The following is a 25,706-nucleotide window of genomic DNA, read 5'->3' on the forward strand; positions in this document are numbered from 1 at the left end:
CGGGTGACTCAGTCTCCGGGCGGGGCGCTGCCGCCCCCGGCCCCGGCCCCGGCCCCTTCCCCTCCCGCGACCCGGGAGGCCGCGCAGGCCTGCGGACAGGGGTCGGCCCCCGCCGAAACTCGCTCGGACATCGCGTCTGTCGGCATCATCCGCCGGAACCACCCTTCGCCCAGAGGGTGCCCCCGGCAGTCCCCTCTAGCCAGCCCCCCGTGGGATGGCTTCCTCCTTCCCCTCCGGGGAGCTCCGTGGCTCCCGGGGTCCCGCCCCTGCCGAGGCGCGAAGCTGGGGCTTCCTGCCGGCTGCTGGGAAACGCTCCAAACCGCTGGTGCATCCCCCTCAGGGATGAGCTGCACCTTCCGAGGGAGCACCGGGGGGAGCCTGAGGAGAGGAGGGAGCCAGCGTTCTGGCCCTGAGACTCACTGGCACAATAACCTCCTGTCCCACATAACCTCGAGTTCTTCCTCTCCCAATTAAAAGGGATGAAAGAATGGAAGAAAGAAAGGACCTGGTGGCACCAGAGCAGAGGTGGCCCCAGGCGTGGGAAATGTAAGAGCAAAATGTGCCTGTGTGGTGGAAATGTGCTTCAAATCCTTTGAAGCCTAAGCTGCTTCTTGTGCCCCACGCCAGGTCACTGCAGCAGAGCCAGGTCTGAGCACACAGCACCTCCAGATGTGCCCTCAGAGAGTCACCACTGCTCTTTCTGGGCAAAAGCACTGCTCTCCCAAGGCCAGAGCAATGGGAGCAGTGGCTTTGACTTACCACCCTGGAGCTGTCCCTGGCTGTCCCTCTGCCAGAGCACCCTAGCCACTCACTTTCTGCACTGCTAAAATTGGCTCTGGGAGGGTTTGTTGGGGCTGAGTCCATGTGCTGGATCAACCACACCCATGACATTCTGAGCAGAGCCCCCTGTCCTTGTGTGGGAACACTGGGCTGCCTTGTGCAACCCTAGTAGTCAAGAGGAAGCTAGTGTTGGCATAAGCTTCTCCCTGCTGAAACATGTTCCCTCCTGCAGAAGGGTTTCCACCAGCAGGCAGTGGTGGGTGCAGCACCTCCATCCACCTCCTGCGGGCAGTGTGGGGGGCTGGGGTAAGGAGTGGGTTGGGAAGCATCGCTGCTGCATCCGGTGTGTGGTTTTGGTTATTCTGGGCCTGCTGAGTAACGGCAGCTCTGACACTTCCCCCGATGCTTCCCTAAGTCAGCAAGAGCCACCAGGGCACTGCCCCAGCACCCGCACAGCTCAGGCACAGGCTTGGTGCTCTTGTACAGGAGGGCAGCTGAAGCCCCTCAGAGCAGCATGCTGCACCCCAATACAGGCACAGATGTGTTCACAGCCCCTCTTTGGGCTCTCTTGCTCATTCCTCCCCCTTGTTCATGGATGGGTCCTTCCCAGGTTACAGCCTCAGCCATATAGAGGGAGAGCTGCTGTGAAGGGGGATTTGACCTGGCCATCAAGAAATAATTTCTGTTGAATCCCACTGCCAAGCATACAATTGTGGCATTAACATTCCTTGGAGGAGAAATGTGTATTGCAGATCCAGTAACATCTGCTCTGGGAGCAATCCCTGGGCACTGTCTCCATCCCAGACCAGGACCAACAGGTAGAGGTGGATGCAGGGAGACAGCAAGCTGATCACAGAAACTCAAGCTTTTGAAAGGATGCAGGGAAGCGTACAGGGAGGGAGCCTGTGACTGCAGTCAGGTGGCACCTGCAGTGTGGTATGGAGAAATGGGAGCAGAGCAGTGGTATGTGGAGGAGAAGCAGCACACAGCCTACATTGAACCTCCTGGTCTTGCCAGGCAGTTAAAGCAGTTTGGGGGTTTCTTTCCCCACAGTTACCACTAGTTTTCTCCTAGGTCTTGCCTCCAGCCTAGCTTCACCCCCAGGCAGCCAAGGAGTTTGTTAGACGTAAGGAAACTACATCACTCTTTAACTCTAGTGCTCAGAGCATTAAGAACAAGCCCCAATAGCAGCCTCAAATTAAAGTGGAGAGCACGACCCACTGAAGCACTGCAAACTGAGGCTGTTGCACCCAGAATGAAGCCACTTGTTGGGCTGAGGCCAGGTACAGCTGCTGCAGCAGCAGCATTTTTGCACAGCCGAGCTCAGGCTGTGGGGCAGAGCTTGCCTTGGGAGACCAGGCCCAGAGGCTGGTGTCAGACAGCCCCTAAGGACAATCGTTACTGTGCTTGCCAGCATCTGGCCTTTGGCGTCAGAGCCTTTCCGTTTCCCCCACAACTGTGCTTTGTGTGTCCCAGGGCAATACCCTCATCTTGAGCTTGCAACATCCAAGTGCCTGCAGAGGCATCACCCTTCCAGCCTGAGGCAGAGGGCAAACCCACTACAGTCAGGAAAGGAAGGTAGCAGGCAAAGGGTGCTGCCCACCCTCATCTCTTTCCGTATCGGCTGAAGCTGACCAAGCCTGGGCCCATCATGGGCAGGAAGGATGTGCAAGACCAGCAGCCTTGTGGAATCCAGCTCAGAGATGAACTTTGCAGGGGAAACAGCACTGTCACCAACCACAAAAAGAAAGGATCATCCCCAAGCCACTAAGTCTGTAGGGTAGAGCCCAAAGCTGGAGTGAGTATGTGGAGCATAGCAAGGCAGTTGCACAGCCCAGTGAGAGCAAGGGGAGCTGGTAATTTGGGAGATCATAGAATGGTTTGAGTTGAAACCTGAAAGATCATCGAGTTCTAACTCCCCTGCCATGAGCAGAGACACCTCCCACTAGACCAGGTTGCTCACAGCCCATCCAACGTGGCCTTGAACACTTCCAGGGAGGGGGCATTCACAACTTCTCTGGGCAGCCTGTTCCAGTGTCTCACCACTCACAGTAAACAGTTTCTTCCTAATATCTAATCTAAATCTACCCTCTTCAGCTTAAAAAAATCTTTCCCCCTTGTTCTATTGCTACATGCAATAAAAATTTGTAAAAAAATCATTTCCTTGTAAAAAATCCCTCTCTGGCTCTCCTGTAGCCCCTTCGGGTACTGGAAGGCCACTATGAGGTCTCTCCTCTTCTCTTCTCCAGGCTGAACAGCCCCAGCTCTCTCAGCCTGTCTTCATAGGTGAGGTGCTCCAGCTCTAAGATGGCTGAGAGGGAGAGTAAGTGCAGGCGTAAGGAGAACATCCACTCTGGGACAAACACTACAGCTCAGGAGAGATGTGGCAAGAGCTCCCACAAGCAGCCCTGGCTCAGCCACAGCCCGGCAATGGAGGCACCCTCGGGGACTCCACCCGTGGGACTCTGCCTTGGCTGCCAGACACAGGGTGCCAGGGAGGGCAGAGGGCCCAGTCTGGCTCTGGATGACAGCCTCAGTTCCTGCTCTAATCGATAGGATGGGATGGGTTGGGCCCTCCTAGAGCTGCCTCTGCTTCTGGGGACAACGGCAGCGCAGCAGATGGCAGGGCTGGGCACCCCAGGTGTGTTTGCTGCCCGGCGGCACAGACCCTGCCCAGCTGGTGCTCGGCAGCGGGGTGAGGAAGGGGGCAGTTCACTGCACTCTCCCTGAGCAGGGCTGCAGGTGGGCAGGGCTGCAGGTGGGCAGCTTAAGTCCTTGGCAGCAAACATGCTCTTCGCAGACAGAGTAAACAGCTCATCTGACACTGGGATGGGGAGCAGACAGCTCTATTTGGGACTGTTTGTCCTGATACAGGACAGCTCTGTAACTAGCTTAATAACCTTCTGATTAGAGGCACGCTCTGTCCCAGGAGCAGGAAGGGCAATGGCTGTCCCCTGAGCAGCCCAAGGGAAGGGGTTTACACTGCCCCAGGCCATTGCTCTGTGAGCTGGGTAAGAAGCATTGACACCTTCAGGAGGGACAAAGCTGGCCAGGCAGGTCTGCAAGCTGCAGGGAACATGTGTCCCTTGCTGCTACATTGTCAGTCCCCTGGAGGTGAGGCCGGCAGAGACATTCTGCTAGAAGTAAACGTCCAGTCCCTCCAGTCACCCAGCTTGATTAGAAACAAGGCTTCATTAGTAAACATAGAGCAAGGCGGCTGACAGCTAACCCACAGGCTATGTATGTATGCTCGAGGCAGTTCTGCTTTAGAAGGCAGAGAGACAGAGCAAGAAGCACTGAAATAGCCAGACCCATGACTGAGGCATCATTTTCATTGATGAGTTGAACAGTGAAGTAAAGCAGGGCTGTTATATTCCTGTGGAAAAGCAGTGGTAGCTTCAGGCTCATGGCAATGGCCAGCCTGATGCGTGAGCCCATGACTGCCTGCAGAGCCCTGTGGCTGCTCCAGGCCTGGGCAGCCCTTCAGCTACACACACCTTGAGAAAAGCCTGCTCGGGGCAGAAGCAGGTAGGGGAAATGCTGAGATTCAGGCCAGCCTTGCTCCATGCTAGCAGCAAAGCACCAAAGCCAAGTGCATCCAGAAAAGGAGAGAGGAAAGAGGGGGGAAATACGAGTCTAGGAGCACAGCTGGGGAACTGCATGTTCATTGTTATGACAGGCAGCAGACATCTGCAGCTGGTTCAACAGATGTTACACCTTTCCACAAATCTTCTCTCTCCTACACAACCCCTGTTGCTGCACAGCCCTCAGTCAGGGCTGCCAGCAGTGCTGGAGCGCAGAAGCATGTTGAGCAAGCCCTTGCACACACCCAGATGATGCAACAAGACCAGTCAGTTAATGCTATCGCTCCACCTAGGGTGAGGAGCCCCACAGCAAAGTGTTCATGATCACAAACTAACCACAAAGGGGTTAATCTGGTAACAACCAGGACAAAACCCTAAGGGAAAATGAAGCAAGTGTTTCATGCAGAGGTAGGAGACAGTTTGTGACAGCATGTGAGCTTCCTTGTCAGTGGCCAGAGGAAGGCAGAAGAGCTGCTAACAGGACCAAGAGGCTAGTGTTGCACTGAGGGCACAGACCTGCAGAGACATGGCAAATGAGTAGTCACTTTTGCAGTGAAAAGCCAGAAGAGCCTGAGAAGAGTAATAGACAGGCACACCACTGCAACCTTTGGTTCTGGCAGTCCACACTTTGTCAGATGTCTCAACATACACAGAGACACAAGCACAGCAGAACAAAGGTGTAGCTCAGCTTGAGATGCAAAAAGCAAGCTCCAGGGATGGGCTTTCTCAGGGGATCGGCTTATGTAGAAGAGACATCAATGGGCTGTGCCAGTATCTTCAACTTTGCAACTTGCCCTTTGTGAAAAACACAGCTATAGATGATGAAGACAGAACGTACACAAGCTCCTTAAATGGCAAGACAAAGACAGAAAACCTTTATTGGTCTGTATCAGCTCAGCTCTCAGACTCCTTCTCCCGGACAAAGCCCTAGGTGCTGGCAGCGCTTCCATTGAGCTCATTCCCACTTGTGGTCTGAGGTTGCTCCAAAGGAATGGAGAGCAGCAGCCATATGCCCATTTAGGAAGAGGGGAGATAGTGGAATGCATTGTGACATCTGCCTCAAGACAGTTTAGATCTTGTCAATCAAGTCGATAGGAGGCCAGATAAAAATATCAGCCACTGCAGGCCTTCAGCAACTCAGCTGCTTCTGGAAGTGACAGGAGAAAGTCTAATCAGCAATTCCAAGAAAGCATTCAACAGCGTGCTGTGAGGTGGCCACTATTAATTATGGAAACTGAACTTCCTGCTCCCCTAAGGCTATGAAGATGGCATAGCTGGGTATGAATAGGGAAGGAAAGTTCAACTCATCTGCCCAGGTGAGACTGGAACAGCAGGATGCTGTGAGACCCCGTCACTGCTCTGTTCCAGATGGCAGAAACCGAAGCCACAGACATGGACTTTGGGTATATGAAAAGTTTAGATGTTGTAGAGACTGTTGCAAAGAGCTGCCATTCTCAGTGTCAAAAGAAAACAGACATTAGGTCACTGAATGACAAATACACACATGTAAAGGAATCTAAATCACCTTGACATAAAATAGGCATTTCGTCACTAAGGATTCGGTTGTGGGAAAACTTGCCCTGAAACAGTGGGTTGAACCTTCATAGCAAGACAGAGACATTGCTCTGGGAAAAGCAGACATCAGTACAGGTCCCCGTGTAGGGTATCAGATCCCACCTGGCAGCACCTTAATGTAACAGGTCCATGTCTGCTTATCCCCACAGGGAGCTTCAGCTGCTTCAAAACACAACACATGGCACCTTCCCTTGCTCTTCTCTGGGCAGGGCACAGAGACCCTGTGACACAGCAACCCCAGTCCATGCATCAGCAGCAGTTTTTCAGCTGCTTTTGACTGTGCAGGACAGTTTGAGACAAAGTAAAGTCTGGTACAGGGGACAGGTACTCCCACCTCCACAGCCATGGCAGCAACAGCCCCTGTGAGAGGCATGCCTCTCAGGGCCTGTAACAGCCAGTGAGCAACTTGCTGGGGCTGGAAGCCCACAGGATGCTTACCTGAGGGCAATGGTCACAGGAGAACAGCACAGCCAGTACCTGCTGTCAGTTTAGTCCTGTTTGGGCCTTGTTCCTTGGGAGCTAGGCAGGTGGAGATTTGTCTAGCAGCCCATCAGCACCCACCCTGAACAGCACAGGGAGAATGGCTTGAACCCTGTGAGATGTTGGGGAGCCCTTGAGGCTGCTGCAAAGCTAGTATTGCAAGACTTTGCAGCAGTGCAAGAGGATGAAACAAGGAAAACATGACAATTAAATAAATATAAGCTTTTATTACAATAGAAAATAGTAAAACACGTTAAACTAGACTCTTGCTTTCGGACTGCTCAGAAAAGCCTAAGCCTCACTTGTACCTGCCAGTGCCCACCAGGGTCCTAACCCCTAAGCAATGAGCACCACTTTTCTGTGCTAAAAGCCCCACAGCTCCTCTTGCCCCAGTGACAGTGAACGACTACAGCAGCTGCCTGAGCCATGTCCCACCAGGCAGGCAGGTAAGGACTCTCTGTGGGGTTATGAGTACAACATGCCTCATCCCCTTGTGCAATCAGGCTCCTATTCGAAGCAGGCAGCTTTAGGGAAGCCATGGACAGGAGGGAGGGGAAGGGGAAAAAAAAAGAAAAACAAACAGGAGAAAAAAACCCAGCAACCCAGCAGCAGATACTGGCTGCTGTTAGAGACAGACAGAAAGGCAGCAAATACACTTGCTAGAAAGACCACAGCACCCAACTGCCTCTGGCCTGCTGTTTGCCCAGTACCACTGCATGTCCTGCTGAAGATGCTCTGGCCTGGCTCCCCTCTTCTTTCAGTGACACTCCATATAACCCTGAAGGAGACTAGCAGGCACTGCCAAATTAAAATGCTGTGTAGCTTATGCAGTACTACAGGGAACACCCCCCACCTCCTCCTTCCATGGCCAGCCCGTGCAAGTGAGTGGCTGTGCAGTCTGGACCATTGTGTGCTCCCCTCTTCCTCACCAAAAAGGGCCAAGGGAAAGAGTAGAGTAGAAAGCAGAGGCCACAGGACAGCAAGGTCTGATGGCAGTGGGAGACACCTGTGCACCATTACCAGCACAGCAGCATGCTTGACTTGGAGTCCTGCCTGCCTGCAGCCAGCGAGCTCACTCCAGTCCCTCGTGCACTGCCCTTCGCAGCTCGATGGAGAACAGCTCCTCCCAGGGCCCGCGGATCCACTCCACCAGCTCTACCAGAAGCTCAGGGCACTCTGTGCGGATGTGCCAAGTGCTCTCCACCTTCAGCATCTGGGAGGGATCAAAGAGAGGGAGGCAGATAAGCAGGGCCTATCCTCAAAGGCACTGATCACCCCTGAGCCGCTGCTCCCCAGTGCTCCTCCCAGTTCCTAAGTTGCACCCTCCTCCATCTCTGCTGCCAGCCATGAAAGTGTCCCTGCATGACTTTTGAACAGCAGCTGTACACGGTGCTCCCCTGCCTCTGTGGTGCAAGGCCCTGGGTTAGGATGGGAGATGACAGCCCCAGAGTGGTCTTGACAGGAACAGGATTCTGGGCACAATGTAGCCCCCCAGCATCTTGTGTGCCCCATTACCTCATCATAAAGCATCAGCTTGATGTCACATGGACATAGACGATAGGTTATGACATTGCTAATACTGCTGATTGGCTGCTTCTCCTTCAACTGGATGTTGCTCCTAGGAGGTGTTTCTCCCTCATGGTCTGCATCCAAGGAGGGCTGCACCTGCCACTGGTGATTCTCCTCCAGCAGAAACAGCATGCTTCGGGTGCTCAGCAGGGTCACAGGGAAAGCAGATGCCCCTAAAAGGATACAAGGGAATAGGACAGGCATTGCTGAGGAGCCTGAGTCACCACAGAACCAGCTTTGCTTTCCCCTAGGGAAATCCTTTCCAGCAACAGTAACTGGGTGAACAGCCTTATCCAGCTTCCTGACTGAAGAAGGGTAGCTAAATGTGGCTGGGCTTGACCAGCCTATCTATGCTCATTGCAGGAGCACGCATATGGAAAACCACCATCCAGCAAAGCAAGCTTTGTCCAGCCTATGTCCTCATGTGAGGCAGGAAAAAACACTTGAGTCCTCTGACCTCTTGAACAACACTTTTTGACTCCTTAGGTAAAAGTCTTCAGCTCCAGCTAAATGGCTGCCTTTTTTGGCCTGAATTCATCTGACTGGAAGAGAGAGCACACACATGAAGTTTAATACCAAGTTGAGATGTGTCGTAAGTATGGCAGGAAGCAAAGCAGTTTTGATAAACTTTAGGGAGCATAAGTACCATCCAGCTGATTTCAGCTGATGCAAATGAAAAGCACAAGAACTTGGGAATAAGACAGATGCACAGGAATAGGGAACCAAGAGCAGAACTGGCGGAGGTCACAGGGGAGCACAAGCTGCTACAGCAACACATTGCTTTTCTCGTCACATCCCACTCTTAGGAAATAGTAAGAACATCAGGAATCAGTCCTGTCTACTCAGCATTGAGGCCTCAGCTGGAACTGCATCCAGTGTTAGGCACTATACTCTAAACATGAGAAAACTGTAGAGTAAAAAACTCACACTTTAAGTTCTCCCTCTCACAGGGTATTTGTTCAGCTTGAGGAGACTAATAAACATACTTCCCACAGATTCTTCTGATTCTTGTTCTCTCATACCTCTCCAATGGCCAATGGTGAACACAGATGTAAGAGCAGTAATAAAATGGTCAGAGCTAATTAACAGCTAGGTTGATTTTTTTTCAGCATCCCAAGCTAAGACAACACTGGAGTTGTTCACTGAAGATTCAAATCCCAGGTTTAGCACATTTGGCCCACAGCAAGCCCTGGAACAGAACTTGATGGGCTCCAACAGGCTGCTCTTGTCCTACCATCTCAGGTTCCAGACACCTGCTTCTGTTTTCCCAAACTGAGAAGCCTTTCAGCTCCTCACACAAACCATCTGTATTTATGACCCCTCAGTTATCCCTCAGCTCAGGGCAAAGATCCAGCTCTTAGATAATCTCCAGCTTCTCAGAAACCATTTTGTGTTGTCACTAAACCTGGTGTGCAAGACTAGCTGCTCTCTACAGCCTGGACTTCCCTGAAGAAAAGGGGTGAGAGATTCACTTGATAGACAGGAAGAAACATACTGCTATCTTATATATCTCCACAGTAAAAAAAAAAAAAAGAGCCCTCACCCATGCACCCACCCCACCTCACTGCTGGACCAGTGGCCTAGCTCTTTTCCCATAGACTGTTCACTAAAGACACAAGCATGTAAGCAGATAGGGACATCTGGTCACTGAGATCTCCTGTACCTTGAACGAGGTAGGCCAACAGGTAGAAGAAACAAGAGTCATCTGCAGCTGCAGAATCTGTGGTCTTGGGGTCCAGCAGAGGCCTGGAGGAGATAAAATAGTTAGAATGGGAGATGACAGCCTCAAGGAAGCACTCTGTTTCCAGTCTAGTTTTGTTGTGAGCTAGCTGCGGTTCACTGTCCTCCTGGGGAAGGGAAGAATGCATCTCTTCTGAGTGCTGTAAAATTCCTCTATCTTCTGTTACTCTGCCTGCCACCTTTACAGCTAGGAAATGTGCTTCTTTTGCAAGGGAGGAGGCTCCTCTCTGCCTCCCCCTTTTCCTCCTCCCATTATATTCTACTCAGGCTCCTCTGTCTGCGCCACCCCTTTGCCTGTTTACCCCCTGTGCAGCTGGCAGTTTAGCCAGTTGCCTTAAACCTGTAACATAGGCCTGGCTGCCACTGCAGCACTGCGTCCTCCCATGCTCTGCTGGGAGCACTATGCTTCCCAGGCACTGCTGTAGAAGCAGACATCCTGTTCTGTCCAAAGCCCCAACTTCTCGGAGGCTGTTCTTACCATAGCCAATGGTGTGGATTCATTTCCACAGTGGGGATTTCCTTCACCTTACTCCTGTGCTTAGCAGGCAGCTCTTGCATGAGATCTAAAAAGAGGCAGAAGGCAGACAACTTTTGTTGCAAACCCAAGGGCAGAATGTAACAGCTCAGGAGAGTTCTCTAGTCCACAGAGAGGCACACAAAGTGATGGTGCCGAAAGAGTTCCCCCCCAACTTTTTTCTGAGCTGGCAAGAAGTGTATTTCCCACATACATCCAAATACAGCTCTCCAAGAGCAAATCTTCCAAATCCTCTCCCACCCCGTTCCCACTAGAGCTCCACTCTTACATGTCAGGGTCTGCAGGAACTGGTCACAGCAGCTTTGGTTCCGGATCAGCAGATTGTAGGAGGCTTTTGGGTTCTCAAACTCCATTCGCAAGCTCTGGTGGCGGAGTCCCACTTCCAGATGGGAAATATCAGACAGGAAGTGAGAGTCATTCTTCTTCAGCCAGTCTCCAGGTTGTCCCCTAATCAGAGAGCAGAACCCTCAGCTGCAGCAGGTTGCCCCATCTCCTCTCCCACATCAGATTGCAGTAGGGTGTTTGCCAGAAGAGCCTTTGCATGTCACCACACTTCCAGGGTATGACTAGCACAGGCTGGCACTCACAGCCTTGCTGCAGGGTCTCACTTGCCACCACTTTCCTCACCTGATAGCCCCAGTGACTTCCAGCACATAAATCTTGAGATCAGAGGCAACCAGGATTGAGAGGAACTCTCCTTGTCGGCCAAACTTGACCACGACAACCTAGAGCACAGAGAGGGTGGGTAATAGCACTGGCCTGCCTCTTGCCAGCCTACCCATGGAAAGGACCAACACAAACACCTCAGCTCCCTTCACAACCCCACACACTCTGCAATGCTACCCCAGTGCAGAACTTGCAGGGTGAAAAGGACAGCCAAGGTGCTGTAGGAATGGTGCTGTGGGAGCTCACCTTGAGAAAGCATTGGAACTCCTCAGCATCCTCTTCAAAAACTTCCATATCCAGGTACAGCTTCAGGCGATGATCCACAGAGCGGAAGTCCCTCGTGTTCAGGACTCCATTTACAGCTGAGGAGAGCAAAGGGTAGGATTGACACTGCCCACTGACCAGGTGCTGCCCAAGCAGCATCACCCCTTCTGCACACCAGCTTCCATCAAGTCTCTCCTCAAGACAAAGGGCCAAATCTAGGGCTTTCCTATCCACAGGTCTCAATGTAGAGACATGCAGGGACATCACTCCAACACTTGCTTTTTGCCTCTTCAGAGACACATCTGTCTTAAAAGGCTCAGGGAGATCTCTACAGATCAAGGATCTGATAGGTTTGCAAATCAGGACTAGACTGCAGTGGCAACAGTCACTTGGTGGGCTGGACCAGATAACCTCCACGGCTCCTTTCCAACTTGTTATTCTGTAAATCACAAGCTGATGCCCGAGCAAAGGCAGTCTGCTACATCAGAAATGCAAGGCGCTTCACAGAAAGCATTAGTGGACCTCCTACTAACTGCCATCTTGCACGACAGCCCTCACACAGCCAGCACACAGTCCCTCCTTTTGGACAGACCTTGTCATTTTAAGCTCACAGAGACTGTTGAGGAAAGCACAAGTAACTGCAGATCCACTAACCAGAGCCTGCTACAAACACACCAGCCTCACACTGCACTTAAACTAGAGAATAAATACAGAGAAAATATGCATATTGTTCTCCACAGGTAATGCTCCAGCTGGCAGCTCACTGGTGCCACAGGAACCCAGCATGTCTGTAACTGAGCAGTGCAGCTCCCAGAACAAAACCTTATTACTCAGAGTCTGAGCAATACGAGGGATTAGGAGCTGACTCAGTTTTCACTACCTTCAGGCATGAGGATTGAACAGAGAGGGGAAAGAAAACAGCACACAAGAACCATGGTTAGTGCTGCTCACGCTTGATGATCCCCCTTCCCCATTAAACAGGGGGCAGCACAGCCTGCAAGCACCAGTGATAAAGCCCAACACCAAGCTGTGCGCACCCCTAAACCCCACACAGCTCCCTACATACTCACGGGGACTGAGATTCCATGTTTCCTCAGAGTCGGAGTTCAAAGAGAGCTGGGAAGGAGTGGGCCCATGCAAAATGCTGCAACGGTAGCTCCCCATCAGGCTGCCCCCATTGGTGTCTGTGTGGCTGAAGGAGAAGTACTGGCTCTTCAGGCTCAGCTCCTTCTTCCCACAGCCCTCATCTGGACTGCGGGCGCTGAAATAGAGCGTGCCATTGTGGTCGCCACTCAGCTCCGGGGTCCTGGTGCTGTTGCTGGTGTCCATCTCGGAGCTGTCCTCCCCGCCGATGTAGAACTTCCCACTTTCACTGGCCAGGGGAGGTGGTTCCTCTGGGCCCTCCTGTTGGCTGCCTCCCTCCAGGACAGAGTCTGACAGGTCTTCACTTGTGCTATCGTGGCCAGGTGGCAAAGGTGTGCTGGAGCACACCTCTGAAGGCAGGATGACCACATGGTCACTGGAACAATTGGGACAGACTATGGATTCACTAGCTGCTGCAGCATCTGTGGAAGATTTAATCAGGGATAAAGAAAAACCAGAACAGCTCTCCCCAACAAGATTTTATTTTCCTTTTTCCCTTCTGCAAACCACAACCCATTCCTTTCAAAGCAGACAATAGTTATAGTCTGACTTGAGCAGCTTGTTGAGCAACTCTGTTCAGAATCATATCCTACATCTCCTTGCCTCAGAAATCAAACAGAAATTGTGGATCAGTGCCAACATCCACCTGAAATAGCTCTGCTCAAATTTAGGGTGACCAGTGTGTGCTGTAGTTGCAGCTGAAACCACATCAGAGCTTGGGCTCATGACTTTCCTCCACTTTGTGTCCACAAGGGCTCACATAGCTTTTGAGGCCCAAGCTCATGACCTTCCTTAGCCACCTCCATCCCCAGCTTAGGTTACCCCCTTTCTCCAGCTGTCCTCTTCCCTCCTGACCCCAATTCCTGAAGCTCCCTTCACCCACACCACAGCAGACTCCCAGCTGGATCTTGGGACTTCCACTACCCTGCTGGGGGGCAGAAAGGGTTGGAGGAGACTGCTGCAGCCAGGGTAGCACTCCTGCCCTCACTGAAGTACTTCAGTTGCAGTATACTTCACCAAATGAGCAGCATTTTCTGAGCGAACGTTGGGCACTCCCCTCTAAGCTTTGAAAAAAATAATCAGCAATTGGAAGGTGCCTGTTCAGCACTAGCCATGTCTCAGCCAAAATCCACATCTAGCTTCAGACACGCAAAGGAAAATGTGGACAAATGGGAAAGAGTACAAAGGAGACCAGCAAGAATAACTGCATTGTGTGAGACATGACTGACAAGCAAATTATCTAGGGAGTTGAGCTTATTTAGTCTAGAGGACAGAAGACAGTCATGGGGGGAGAACAATGGCCCTCAAGTACAAAGTAAGGAATAAATCATTCCCCATATGGTAAGCAAGAGTGGGCTTAAAAATCACAGCCAGGAAGATTTAGGTTAGAGTTCTGGTTGTTTTTCTGATGTGTAAGAGCCAAAGTTTTACCTGAAATACTGAAGAAGATTCCCCAGAAGCCTCTGTTAGCAAAAGAACAAATGTGGCAGAAATGACCATGGCTTCAACAGGATGAGAGACTACATGACTGTTAAGGTCCCTCCCAGACTTCAGATTTCTTTGGACCATTTGCAGTTTTCAGCACCCCTATGTTCTCTCAGACACCAGGCCAACCACAACCAGGGTGCTGTTTGCTTAGCCTTAAAACAGTGGCTTTTTCCTCCTAGTGAACAAGGCAGGCACTTCCCAGTACAAGGAGGCCAAGTGAGAGTGCATCCCACATCAGTTTTTAATTGCAGTACAACCAAGGCATCACCCTCTCCTACACATTCCATGCTCTGCAACACAGCTGCCCTTCTGGCAGGCTGCCTGGGCATTAGCAAGCATTCTTTCACTGGGCACTACATCTTACCTTGATCTGAGGTAACTAGGGTCTGCAGGATTTTGGCATCTCCAACCTCTGAAGGATAGGAACCTTGATGCCAGGGAACCAGGGGCTGTGAAAACTCCTGCTTGCATTTCAGGCACTGGAGCTTCGTGGATCCCTTCTCCTGGTCCTGATTTTGCCGGTTCTCCTCAACAGCTGGAGACAACACTTCAAGGACACACTAGAAGTAGCAGCACAGGGAAAACAGTGACAGCAGGCAGCTATGAAAGCAGGCCTCTGATATCAGCAAGTATCCTCACATGCCTCATTACAGCATTTCAGAGTGCAAGGGGTGCAGGGCCATTTCCCAGCTAGCAGAGCACAACAGCCAGTCTGTGCAAGACTTGCCAAGGGCATGGAGCTTCACTGCAGAAGACCAGGAGAATCTGTTTTCTGCAGGTCCATGCCTTTTATCTACATATTGATAGGTTTCTCCCTGGAACTGCCATCTCAAAGCTGCTATCTATTTGTGCTTTCTCTGTATCTACTTGTTTAAATGTATTTAAAAAACAGTATCCTGAGAAAAATACTTTGAGACCGGAGTCCCTACAGCAGCTGTGCAGAGCAGAGCTGCCATAGCACCGACACTCTCACTTTCCTGAGGGCCAAGTACAGGCTTAGCACATCACTCAGCACCCAGGAAACATTATGCTGTCCACACACAAGTAAGGATCACTAACTTGACTACTAACTTTTCTCCTCAAGAGGGAGAAAACTGCAAGGCTTTCTCCTTGAAAGCACCCGTTATTGCTCCAGGAGCTCCACTGCCCACGGCCATGCTCACACGGCCCTCCCCAGGTCATTTGTGCAGCTAGAGAAATCCTGGGTTTACAAGCCAGGCATGGGATACCACAGGGCAGCAGATGCACATGTGCTCTTAAAAAAGGGGGACCAGCATCTTCCAGTAACACTGCCCCTCTCTGCAGGCTTCCCTCTCCCCTACCTGTAGGCACTGCTCCGGGCAGTCGTCCAGCACCACATATTTGCGCTTCTGCCGGTCCTTGCGAATGTAGCTGAAGTGCAACGTGAGGACAGGGAAAACTCGCTCCAGGTCCTGCAGGAAGTCAGGAAACACCAGCTCTAGAAGGAGGGTGCAGCATCCAGTACACAGACCACATTTATTTGCTAATGGTTGAAACAAGGCCATACAAGTACTTAATTGAGTAAGCCCTGAGTAGCCCTCCATAGCCAATAGCATTTGGGAGCACAGTAAAATGGGGATAAACAAGTAAGCAAAAATCAGCTCAAGTGCTGAAGACAACAGCAAGTTTCAGGGCCCAGAACAAAGCATTTCAAATGAAAAACCTTTTCACAAAAATATTTTGAATATTAATATTCAGAAGAATAACAAGCCACAAACATTTAAGAGGTACAAGGGCAGAAAGAAAAAATTAGTTGGAGCTTTTAGGGAAAACATTAGAGAGGCCTGTGAATGTGCCCGTGCACACACTGAATGTTAAAATCTTACCACGAGGAAAACGAGATTTCCAAACTCCTTTTTTAAAAAGCACAAAAGCAAAATAGGACTGGTAGTGCTAAAGCACACACCTAGAGTGGATGGAAAACCATCCACTAAGCTACCAGTAGCTCTCTAAACGTTACACTAGGCTCAGTGCTGCACTGTCTAAGAAAAAGTGCAGTCCACAAACGGTCCTCCAAGGCCAGGGCAATATCCTGGTGAGAAATGGATGGGACAGAGCTCTCCACTTAATTCAGGCTCCTTTTGAGAAGTCTCTCATTCCTGTGCACTGCAACAAGTCCAGACATTGACTTTTCTACTCCAGCCTTGGAACAGAATTGGTGCTGGCTTCTACTGCATTATCCCAGGCACTCTAAGCAGTACAGATGCTGTTAGACACACATGCATTGGGTGGAAGAGATGCTCAATCAATTAGGCTTTTCAGGAGCAAAGACCTGCAGGGTACTCTGACAGAAGCCCCAATCCAGCACACTGGCACACACACAGGGAGTAAGATGCCAAAAGCTCACACAGAGACATAGCTCACCATCCTCTTCCAGTTCATGTCGGAGGTCTCCACCTTCTGCAGGCATTTCAGCTCCAGCTTGTGGAGTACTCTGGCAGCCTTCAGTTCCACCTCAATCACATGCTTAGCTGTGACTCGCAGGAAGATCCAATCTGGCTCGGGGTCCCCTTCACCTTCTATTTGGCTCACCAGCACTGGCTGGCAAAGGTCCACTGCCAAACAAGACACAGTATAGATAAGTACACACAGCAGGCCTTCAGGCCTACTTGGCCCAAGTCCTCAGGATTCCCACAATACTGGGCAGCATGATAAAGCTTCAGGGATATCACATTTGATCCATCTATTTTTTCATTACCCAAGCCCTCAAACATAGCAGTTAAAGGACCTGTTTACCTTCTGGCTTCTCCTCTTCTTCCTCCCCCAGCATTAGCTCATCTGCCTCCTCTTCTCCTTCAACAGGCTCATCCAGCTGTACTTCAGGCTCTTCCTCCTTCTCAGTATCACCCAAAGGAGGAGGGGACTCTTCCTGGGATACCTGGGGATTTCCTTGCTCTGGGTCAGAGCTCTCACTCTTCAAGTCCATTGCAGCAGGTCTGCCTGTGATCTCATCTGCAGAACGGCTACGGCAGATGACAGGTACTTGGTCATGCTCCTCCAGATGTCTCTTGTACTGCAACCAGTCAACACCAAAGCGATCTCTGAAGCTGTTCAAGCGCTTCATCTCCTTCTGATGCTGTAGGACAAGGCCTGCAGAGAGAAAACTTGTGAAGCATGAAAATAGTCACCATGCCAGCACACTCCTCTGACTGTGGACAGTTCAGCTGCTGTGTTACTGAAGAAGACAAGACTTACCAGCAGAGAGAGGTAAAGCTGGGGTCTCATGTTCAGTGTCACTGGGCTCTGAAATGCTCGCTCTGCGCACTTTGACTTTTCCCTGGAACAAGCGGGATAAGAATAGTTGGGAGGCACCAAAAACACCAAAACCACATCTGATATGGGGCTCTGCTAAGCTGAAGGGTTCATAGCTGCTACAATGCAGTAGCACACCATGAAACATTTGTCATGGTATATCAAGAGTGATGATAAGCCCAGCTCCTTCTGAATACACAGCAGCGTAAAGCCTCACCTACCACAGTCAGTCCAAGACCACAACCCACCACACGAGGCTTTCACGTCGAGGCAGCCCCTTCACTCAACATGCCAGCTACATGGTTAAAAAGCTATTTCAGTCCCAGACCTTGCTTTTCTTCCGAGGGAGCCTGACAGCCACTTTCTCTGCTGGGGACGGACTGTCGCTGAAGTCTGCAGCACAGGAGCTCTCCAGAGCACTGCGGTCCAGTGCAGTTTTCTCTGAGGTAGAAGTGTGGATGGACTGTGACACACTTTGCACAAGTCTTGGCAGGTGCTAAAACCAAAAGAAGAGAAAACCCCCCGCTGAGCACAAAGGGAAGACAAGGTAACCAAGCCACAACTCAGCCTGACAACTTCCCTGTCCCTCACCCCAAACTTTCACCATCTCAGTTGAGGAGGTGACAACAGATCCAGCCTGGTTGACCGGATTGTTAATCACAACCACTCTGATTTAACTCAATCTCTGCCTTTGTTAAAAACAGCAGATGGGAAACTGGAAACTGTTTTGCTGACATGTAATTTAAGTGTCAAGTACCAGACAGTACCTGAGAAGGAAACAGGCAAGGCTCCAAGTTCTGCAGGGGTACTTAGGACAGAATAAGTTACATGGGCCAGTACCAACAATTACTAGGAATCAGCGTGGACTGAGCCAAAAGGAACTGTGTCAAAGAGTCAAGGTAGCCCGTAGAGATTTAATCGGACATCTAACAATGCAAAAACCTGTCAGAGTTCCCACTCCCAAAGCCAGTAAGATCAGTTTACAGCAACTGTACTTACCATTAGGTCTGAGGAAGAGAGTGGCTCCCCATCTAAGAAGAACTGTAATTAGAGAACCATTTGCAGTCAGATTCCATTTGGCTGGCACATACTCAGGACAACATCTGCTGATTCCTAATCCCTCCCCTTCAGGCCACCCTAGGGTTTGGTTCCCTGCCACAAAACTGCAAACAACCCTGTTCCTGCCTATCCATCACTCCTTCAGTTGTAGCTACCTGACCTGTAAGGCCAGAAGGGACTGTTGTGGCTTCCTGTTTATGGACTTCACAACTTCCAGAAACTTATCCAAGACAGTTCACGGAAGAGATACAATAGAATATTCTGCAACAACTCACACATTGCTTTGGGAGGTACTCACTTTCACCTCAAAGCCTGTACCCTACTTCTAGCCTGCACCTACGCAGCTTCCAGTAACTTAAGGTCAGTGAAAGCTTGTTCCAAGATGCAGTTTGAAGCCAATGAATCCAGACACTTGCCACTAATACGAAGGGCAGATCAGTTCTGGAACACCTCTGACCCTAGCAAACATGTTTACTTTGCTAAATTGCCAGAACACTGTTTTTGCTGGCTTCTTTATTTAAAATCAGATTACCAAGGAGAGACCTAAGCACCAGAGTGCAAGGGAAACAATTATACCTAGCTGAGAGCAGGTTGATAGGGAGAAAGAAAGAGGTGGCCACAGCTGCCAAAGGAATATGTAGGCAAGGCGGTCCACAACCATGAGTTCCTTCTTTGCAAAGTCCAGCTAGATAGTCACTATCCAGCAGGAAAAGAGTAAAGTTTTGGGAACATCAGTGAGAAAAACTGATGAAGGAGACAGTGAATACGTATTAAGACCTGAGGTCTTGCAAACCTGAGATCAGTATTGAACTCTGTCTGCTCTGGTGAGTATACCACATAAAAATTTAAGGCTAAACTACTCTACCTGAAAAAACAAACAAGCAAAAAAAAAGAAACAAACTACAAAACAATCATTATTGTTACACCTCATGAATAAATTTTCAGGTTTATGAAATTCTTTCCCCTCATTTGGCCCTTAGTGTCCAAACACCCTAAGCCTTCAATGACGGGGCAGAAAACACGTGGCTGATACTCACATTGGAGGAGGCTGCCCTGGGAGACAGATGAGCAAGGGTGGCTGATCGGTGGTTCTGATGGAACCATAATGGGTTTCCCTCTAAATGCAGCTGAGTGGGGGAAATACAGAAATTGTTATTAGAAGTAATATTCTATACTCTAAATGAATCTGTCTGCAGGCTCTCTCTCGCTGCCTCAGGAAATGTCCTTGCCGTAGAACGGCAATCAAGCCAGGAGAGGACTAAGCTTTGACAATGCTTCCTGAAATTTGTTCAGCAAATAGAGAAGGAAATTCAAATACTTCCTAATCTGGCCCCTAATTCATTAGAAACTTTTCCAGTACTAACTCTGAGAAATGTTGAGAGAACAGTCCTTTGCAGGCTTCCTTCCTTCACAAGCACTATAGTGACGGCAGTTAGCCTCCTTCAGACTTTTCTGAAGACACAAATCCACAACAGGATTAGAGGAGGATATTTACTGACCCTGACAGCTTTAAAATCAGAAAGGGAAAGCAAGGAATTGGGAGGGAAGCAAGGGGATGAATTCTGGAAAAAGGTTAGCTTGAGCAGGGGTCACCAAAAATGAAGGGTCCAATACAGGTGTCTCTCCAAGGCTCCTCCATCAGCTTCCCACATTATATTTGAAATGCTCAGGAGTTGAATTGTTCTTTGAAAACTCTCTTCTTACAAAGTGTTCTCCACCTTGCATCTCCTGACCATGACATCAATGATTTACCAACACATCAGGCTTTGTGCTTACTTTTTTTACACAGTGAAGAGCAGACAATGGTGCCAACTGGGCATGTTCTAGCAGCAGGTTATAGGCCACATCCAGGTGCTGCAGATTCACTAGCTGTTCAACCCCTGCAAACAAAGAAAGACGCCATCAGCACACTAGAAGATTTAACTTAAGAACATCCCACCCATCCCTCTCCCCCCAAACTGAGCCCTAGTAAAAACAGATGTGCCCTAGATCTCAAGTTCTGTTCCTCTTCGAGGGAGAGAGAAAATTCAGAAAAGCTCCTCCCTTGTGGGCTCACCATTAATGCTGTCAAGCTCATTGTTGCGCAGGATCAGAGTCACCAGCTTGGAACGGCTGAAGATGCCCAGGTTAGGCACCTTGGACAGGAAGTTATAAGCCAGATTGAGGTATTCTAGTTCTGTAAGGGTCTGTTCAGAGAGAAGAGCAGCAGTGGATCAATTGCAACCTGAGCCTGAACTCAAGACAGGGCACTAGCCCCTACCATTTTTTTCGATCTCACCAAGGTCAACCAGCAATTAAGTTTCTTTAAACTATTTCTGTAGCAAGACTTGGATGTTCACATTTGGAGTGGTTTGTCTAGGGTTGCTCAGCATGATCTAACTGGTTTACAACATTTGCTAGGAGCAGCTTTCTCCTTCCTCATCATCTCCAGTGGAGCACAGGAAGGGCCTGGACCCCCTGCCTCAGCAAAAGGACTGAACGACCAAAAGAAGCCCTTTCTTACTTTTGCAAGGATGATGGTGAATGATATACTGTGAGCACCACCAACTCCATGAAAATCTTCTCTTCAAAGAAGCAGATCTAGCTCAGCAAAGTATGGATTTAATTGCCATCCCCCAGAGATGCACATGCCACTGTGATGCAGCACCACCTTTCTAAAGTAACTGATGGGAGATTTCTGAGAGCAAGAAAGCAACGCTACTGGCAGTCTGAACAAACCAACCAAGCAAGTCTCTGCAGCCTCATGCCTGGCTACGTAATTCCCACCTGCTGCACAGATGACAGCAAAGTCTTCACCACAATGGAGTGCACACTGCATGTGTGACTGTACGTGCAGTGGTATATGTCACTCGGCCACACAGGGGTGCCAGGGGATACATACAGCTAACTTTCCTGTCTTAGCACAGATGAGCAACACTGTCTTCTCTGCCCCAGTGGCACAGGGGCTGCACACACAGGACAACAGTTTCAGGGCAGCAAGCACTAGGCTCTAAATCACACGCCTGCTGGGCCACATCTCAGTGTCTTTTGTTATACTTCACCTAGCAGGCACATGGCCAATGATTACAGCACTGTAGCAGTGTCCTCTTCACGCAAGGAAACTCTGGTGCTCAGCCCAGGATACTCACCGTTAAATAGTGCTCACAATCCTGGATCTTGTTGTGACTCAGATCTAAGACTCTCAGAGCATTCAGTAATTGCTGAAGGACAAAAAGAAACAAGATCAGACCCTCCAAATGTCTGGACTGCAGCACAGAAACCCTGTCCTGCCGGGAGAGGCCAGCAAAATTAACACGGCCCACTCCCTCCCACCCAGACCTAGTAGTATCAGTAGAGGAGTGCCTCTGGCTGTGATCATCTCCTCTCTTCCCCTCAGTCACGCAGGAAGGATGCCCCACTCACCAGTGAATCATCCAAGGCACTGATCGAGTTATAGCTGAAGTTCATAGTCTGCAACTCCAGCCACGGGAGAGCACAGCTCAGGTCTCCACCACATGCTGAAATGATTTCCTAGGAGGAAGTGAGGAGCCATTCTTTGGTGAGTGCTAGTTGCTACAGTAACTGCAGATGAACACAGGAGAACAGCTAGTCTAGAACTAGGCTGGCATATTGTGCTTTACAGACCCTGCCTTGCCTAGAGTGGCAATGACTTTTATGTCACTAATTGAAGTATTTGGAGGTGGTGAGAATTCCACAGCTTGATATTTAGAAAGAAGGGGAAATACTTTTGCTTCCCACACTCAAATGGCAATACTTAAACTAACATTTCAGTTGGTAGGCTCTGAACACTAAGCACCAAGATTCATGCTAACAAAACCTTTTTCAGACCTTCATCAAAACAGAAGATACACACATCCTGGCCAAACAGCTTATACTCTAGTAGACAAAAGAACTACTGAAAGCACTTCCTACCAGCAGCTCCTGTTCCCAGCAGGCAGCTGCTTCTGTGCCACAGATAGAATCCTGCAGCCCCACAGCAAGCACAGCCCATGCTACTCAGTTCTCTGCAGTTGGAACTTCCCTTCATGTCTGAGAAACCTGCTGGGCATCAGTGAGGGTGAGACCCAGGGGCACAGCATTCCCCCTGACAATCAGTTCCAATTTAAGGCTGATGAAGTGCAATGAAAGAAACCTCTGCCAGCTGCAGGCTCGATCATGGAAACAGCCAGACACACAGAATGGTCAAACCTAGCTGATAACTTACTGGGCAGAGCCAGAAATTCTCAAGCAGCTAAAAAGGAGACTACAGAGCATACGTGTAACCAACCAGAGAATACTTCAACACTGTTTGAGTCAAAAGTATGACCCCAGGACACGGAAGGGAGAAAAAGCCACATACAACATGGATTGATAAGATGGTTAGCACTGTCTCCTGCATCTTCCCTGTATGAAGGGCTGTAGGATCAAGACAGCTTTTCCCCTGCAATTTTCCCCACTAGCTGTGGAGAGGCACTCACCTCCAGTGTGCTGATACATTTGCAACAGGTAAGAGATTCCAGTTGAGAATAGACAAATCGCAGTCCTCGGAGGCAGTGTGGAGGGACAGACCTCAGCTGTAGCAGTGATGAGAAAGTAAAAACAACATACATCAAAATATTACAGTGTAAGAGCAGCTGCCATCCCAGGCCCATCTGTGCAAGGGATCTCCCATTCCCCTGCTGGAGCCTCCCTCCCTAACATCCCAGCCTTTACTCATATCCAAGATTCACATAAGCAAGTGCTGCAGGAGTTTAGACATAGCCTTCTAGGGAAGCCACAAAAGCCTACCCAGTTTTTAGTGGAGGCATTCTGCAACCACAAAGAAAAAGTCAAACAGCAAGACTCAAAGCCAATTCTGCCTCCTGTACTTACTTCCAGATGCCGGAGGGACTTGAAAGGGAAGATCTTCACAGCAGATTGCAAAGCAGAGTTTGGAACATGAAGGAGCTGGAGAAATCAGAAAAGAAGTCTCATGTCAAGCTCGATTTGTGCTGAACAACTACTATTCTCCAAACACACTGTCTTCAGCACCTTGAACAGCCCCCCTCATCCAGTTCAGGTGTTTGCTAACAAGCTCTCCCCCAGTGCTTGGGGTATTGGCACAGTCTCCTGGTTCCATAGTTCAACAGAGGCCAAAGAGAAAATCATGTCAGATAGCACAGACCATACAGCCCCTTTTCTGCTCCCCTGCCTATGTGGCTTCACCACTTTTAGAACCACAGGGAGGCCTGACAGCTGGATTCATCAGCCACTGCTAACAAATTTACTAAATAAAGACAAATTTAACTGCTGGAGCTGTGTTTATGGAGCAGCTGAAGCTGAACTAGCACTCCAGAGGGAGGCGTGGGTGTGCATTTCACTAGAACATGCCAAATAAGGCAAATCACAAGCAGTTGCAATGAAACACAGAGTTGGTATCCAAGATGCTTCAAGCATGAGACTGAGGTACCTTTGGATTCTACAGTGCAGCTACAGGCTCTTTCACCACAAGGGTAGTTAGGCTGTGTTCCAGCAGCTTCTTAAATCCAGCTTCTTGTGCTTTATATGGACAGTGCATAAACCATATTTCAGACAAAGTGAGTAATGAAATAGTTAACGCTTCCACTGCAGACACCAGAGTACAACTGTAGAGACCATCTCTGCCAGCTACATCCACCTTCACACAGAAGTGACTCATCAGGTGCAGAGCTGACATCCCAAGGCCTCGTCAGCACAACCCCTTCCACAGTTAGAGCCCTGGCAGAGATGAATCACTGCCCACTGCTTGCCAGCACTAATGCAGGATGTTGAGCAGGACCATTTGTAGGGGAAGCTGGCACTGGGAAGCTCTGATGATCAGTTTTAGTAGTTAGGGGTTGTAGGGCACATGGTTGGACTTGATGATCTCGAAGGTCTTTTCCAACCTTGATGATTCTATTATTTAGCAAAGTCTATTTTAGATGCCACCCTTGCTTTGTGTCCTGACCATGTCCTCCTCCTCCACTGTCTTAAGAATCTGATCAGGCCGATATAAATTGTTAATCCCTCCAAGCAAATCAGCTACTGCACCACAATGGGCAGCTTTCCCTTCTTCACAGGCTTGTAACAGAAAGAGCCCATTTTTTGGTTAACACAAGCACCCACCACAACACCCTCTGGACTGCAGCCTCCCTCCCCACCACCTCCTGCCAGGGGATCCGTGTTTCTCCACAGGCTCTGGGCCCCACTCCAATCCCCATCCTCAGCACACTGCTATGAAACCCTCCCAGCAACACTCAGGTAATCTCTCCAACCTGTCTCATATGGAAAACATTACAGGCCATAGTGCTTGTCCACACCACCTCCTGAGCACCACTGTGGAACCTGAGAACAGCCACTAATCCCCCTTTCCTTTTCAGACCCATTTCAGAACCATTTCAGCACTGCTACCACCCAACACTGCCACAAAGTATAATCATGTGTAGCCTTGTAAAATGTTCCACCTTCCAAAAGTCCCTCAGAAGAATTCCTAACTCCATACTATTATCTTTACTATAGCCTTCTTGAAATTAACAAGGACATGTTTCTACCAACCACCCATGCTTTGAAACATATCAACCAGAACCACTGCCCAGAGAGGAGCCAAGTAAAACTCAGAGCAGTGGGTGCCTACAACGTCTGACTGTTCTGCTGAAATACCCTGGGCTCTGCTGCCTCGTGTAGATCAGCCATCACTCAGGGAGCACTCAGCTGTGCTCAGCTGCCAGATACCACCTGAATTGCTCAAGCATTTCAGGAAATAATACTTTTCCCAACAATGTCAACAGCTTACGAAGGTCAGAACATAATTAACCCCTGCTGCCCCTGTTTTTAACTCTGGAAAAACTTTCTGCTGAGTTGCATGGCTGATCCTGGATGAAGCAGCTACACAGTATCACGCTGAACTATGACTCCGTGCAACAGCCCCGTGAAGACCGGCCGGATCAAAGCAGCGAGCACGTCGGACGGGGCCAGTGGGCACCCAAGGAGGTGACTCTGCAGCAGGCAGAGCTGTGCCTGGCACTGCCGGGCCTGCAGCACCCCCGGCAGGCACGGACCTTCAAGGAGAGTGTCTTCTGCAGGACGTCGAAGAGGAACTGCGCCTGCAGGATGGCGGCGGTCTCGGCAGGGTGCGAGGGCAGAGCCACGAAGCCCCGGTTCTGGTTGCGGGAGCCCAGGTGCTGCTCGAAGACCTCCGTCAGGTGCTGCAGGGTGGGGGTGAGCAGCGTCAGCGTGCTGGAGCCGTCCAAGACGAGGTCCCCTGCGGGGAAGTGGAAGGCCAAGCCGGGCTGTGAGCGCTGCCGCTCCCACGCCGGAGCCTTCACTCCAGCCCGGCCGGGCCCGCCGCTCACCCGCGTCCTGCAGCAGCCGCGCCAGGCCGCGCACCAGCGACTCCGCCGCCGCCATCTGCAGGTAGGGGAGGCCGAGGCGGCGGCAGCCGGGGTGACGGCGGCCCGGCCCGGCCCGGTTCGGCTCAGCCCGGCCCGACCCGAGCCCGTCCCGCGCCGCCGCCGGCCCCTCGCACTTCCGCGTTACCACAGAGACGGGCCCTTCCGCCGCCCCAGCGAAGCGGC

General features: G+C 50.3%; 1 protein-coding gene across 1 annotated transcript; it reads right to left on the bottom strand.

Moving 5' to 3' along the window:
• Window positions 1-6,626: 6,626 nt before the first annotated feature.
• On the bottom strand, window positions 6,627-25,656 carry STK11IP (serine/threonine kinase 11 interacting protein). Its single transcript, XM_051623686.1, has 24 exons — window positions 25,485-25,656; window positions 25,191-25,393; window positions 23,008-23,082; window positions 22,614-22,709; window positions 21,559-21,666; window positions 21,285-21,356; window positions 20,213-20,342; window positions 19,933-20,036; window positions 19,194-19,283; window positions 18,097-18,138; window positions 17,426-17,593; window positions 17,041-17,122; window positions 16,582-16,935; window positions 16,210-16,400; window positions 15,147-15,257; window positions 14,189-14,384; window positions 12,264-12,758; window positions 11,176-11,291; window positions 10,891-10,988; window positions 10,532-10,710; window positions 10,207-10,291; window positions 9,652-9,734; window positions 7,935-8,161; window positions 6,627-7,632 (listed from the first exon to the last, which is right to left on the bottom strand). The coding sequence occupies exons 1-24, from the start codon at window positions 25,537-25,539 to the stop codon at window positions 7,492-7,494; spliced, it is 3,501 nt and encodes a 1,166-aa protein (XP_051479646.1). The 5' UTR covers window positions 25,540-25,656; the 3' UTR covers window positions 6,627-7,491.
• Between the last annotated feature and the right edge of the window lie 50 nt (window positions 25,657-25,706).

The sequence above is a fragment of the Apus apus genome, chromosome 6 (assembly GCF_020740795.1).
Source record: "Apus apus isolate bApuApu2 chromosome 6, bApuApu2.pri.cur, whole genome shotgun sequence".
NCBI classification, from domain to species: domain Eukaryota; kingdom Metazoa; phylum Chordata; class Aves; order Apodiformes; family Apodidae; genus Apus; species Apus apus.

Bases quoted from the DNA above. Each gene is read 5' to 3' on its own strand.
- STK11IP (XM_051623686.1), bottom strand. From the start codon at position 25,539: ATGGCGGCGGCGGAGTCGCTGGTGCGCGGCCTGGCGCGGCTGCTGCAG. The intron at 19,284-19,932 runs GTAAGCACAAAG...TCCCCCACTCAG, and splicing joins CTCTTCACTGTGTAAAAAAA to CTGCATTTAGAGGGAAACCC. The intron at 10,711-10,890 runs GTGAGGAAAGTG...CTCTCTGATTAG, and splicing joins GAAGTCACTGGGGCTATCAG to GGGACAACCTGGAGACTGGC.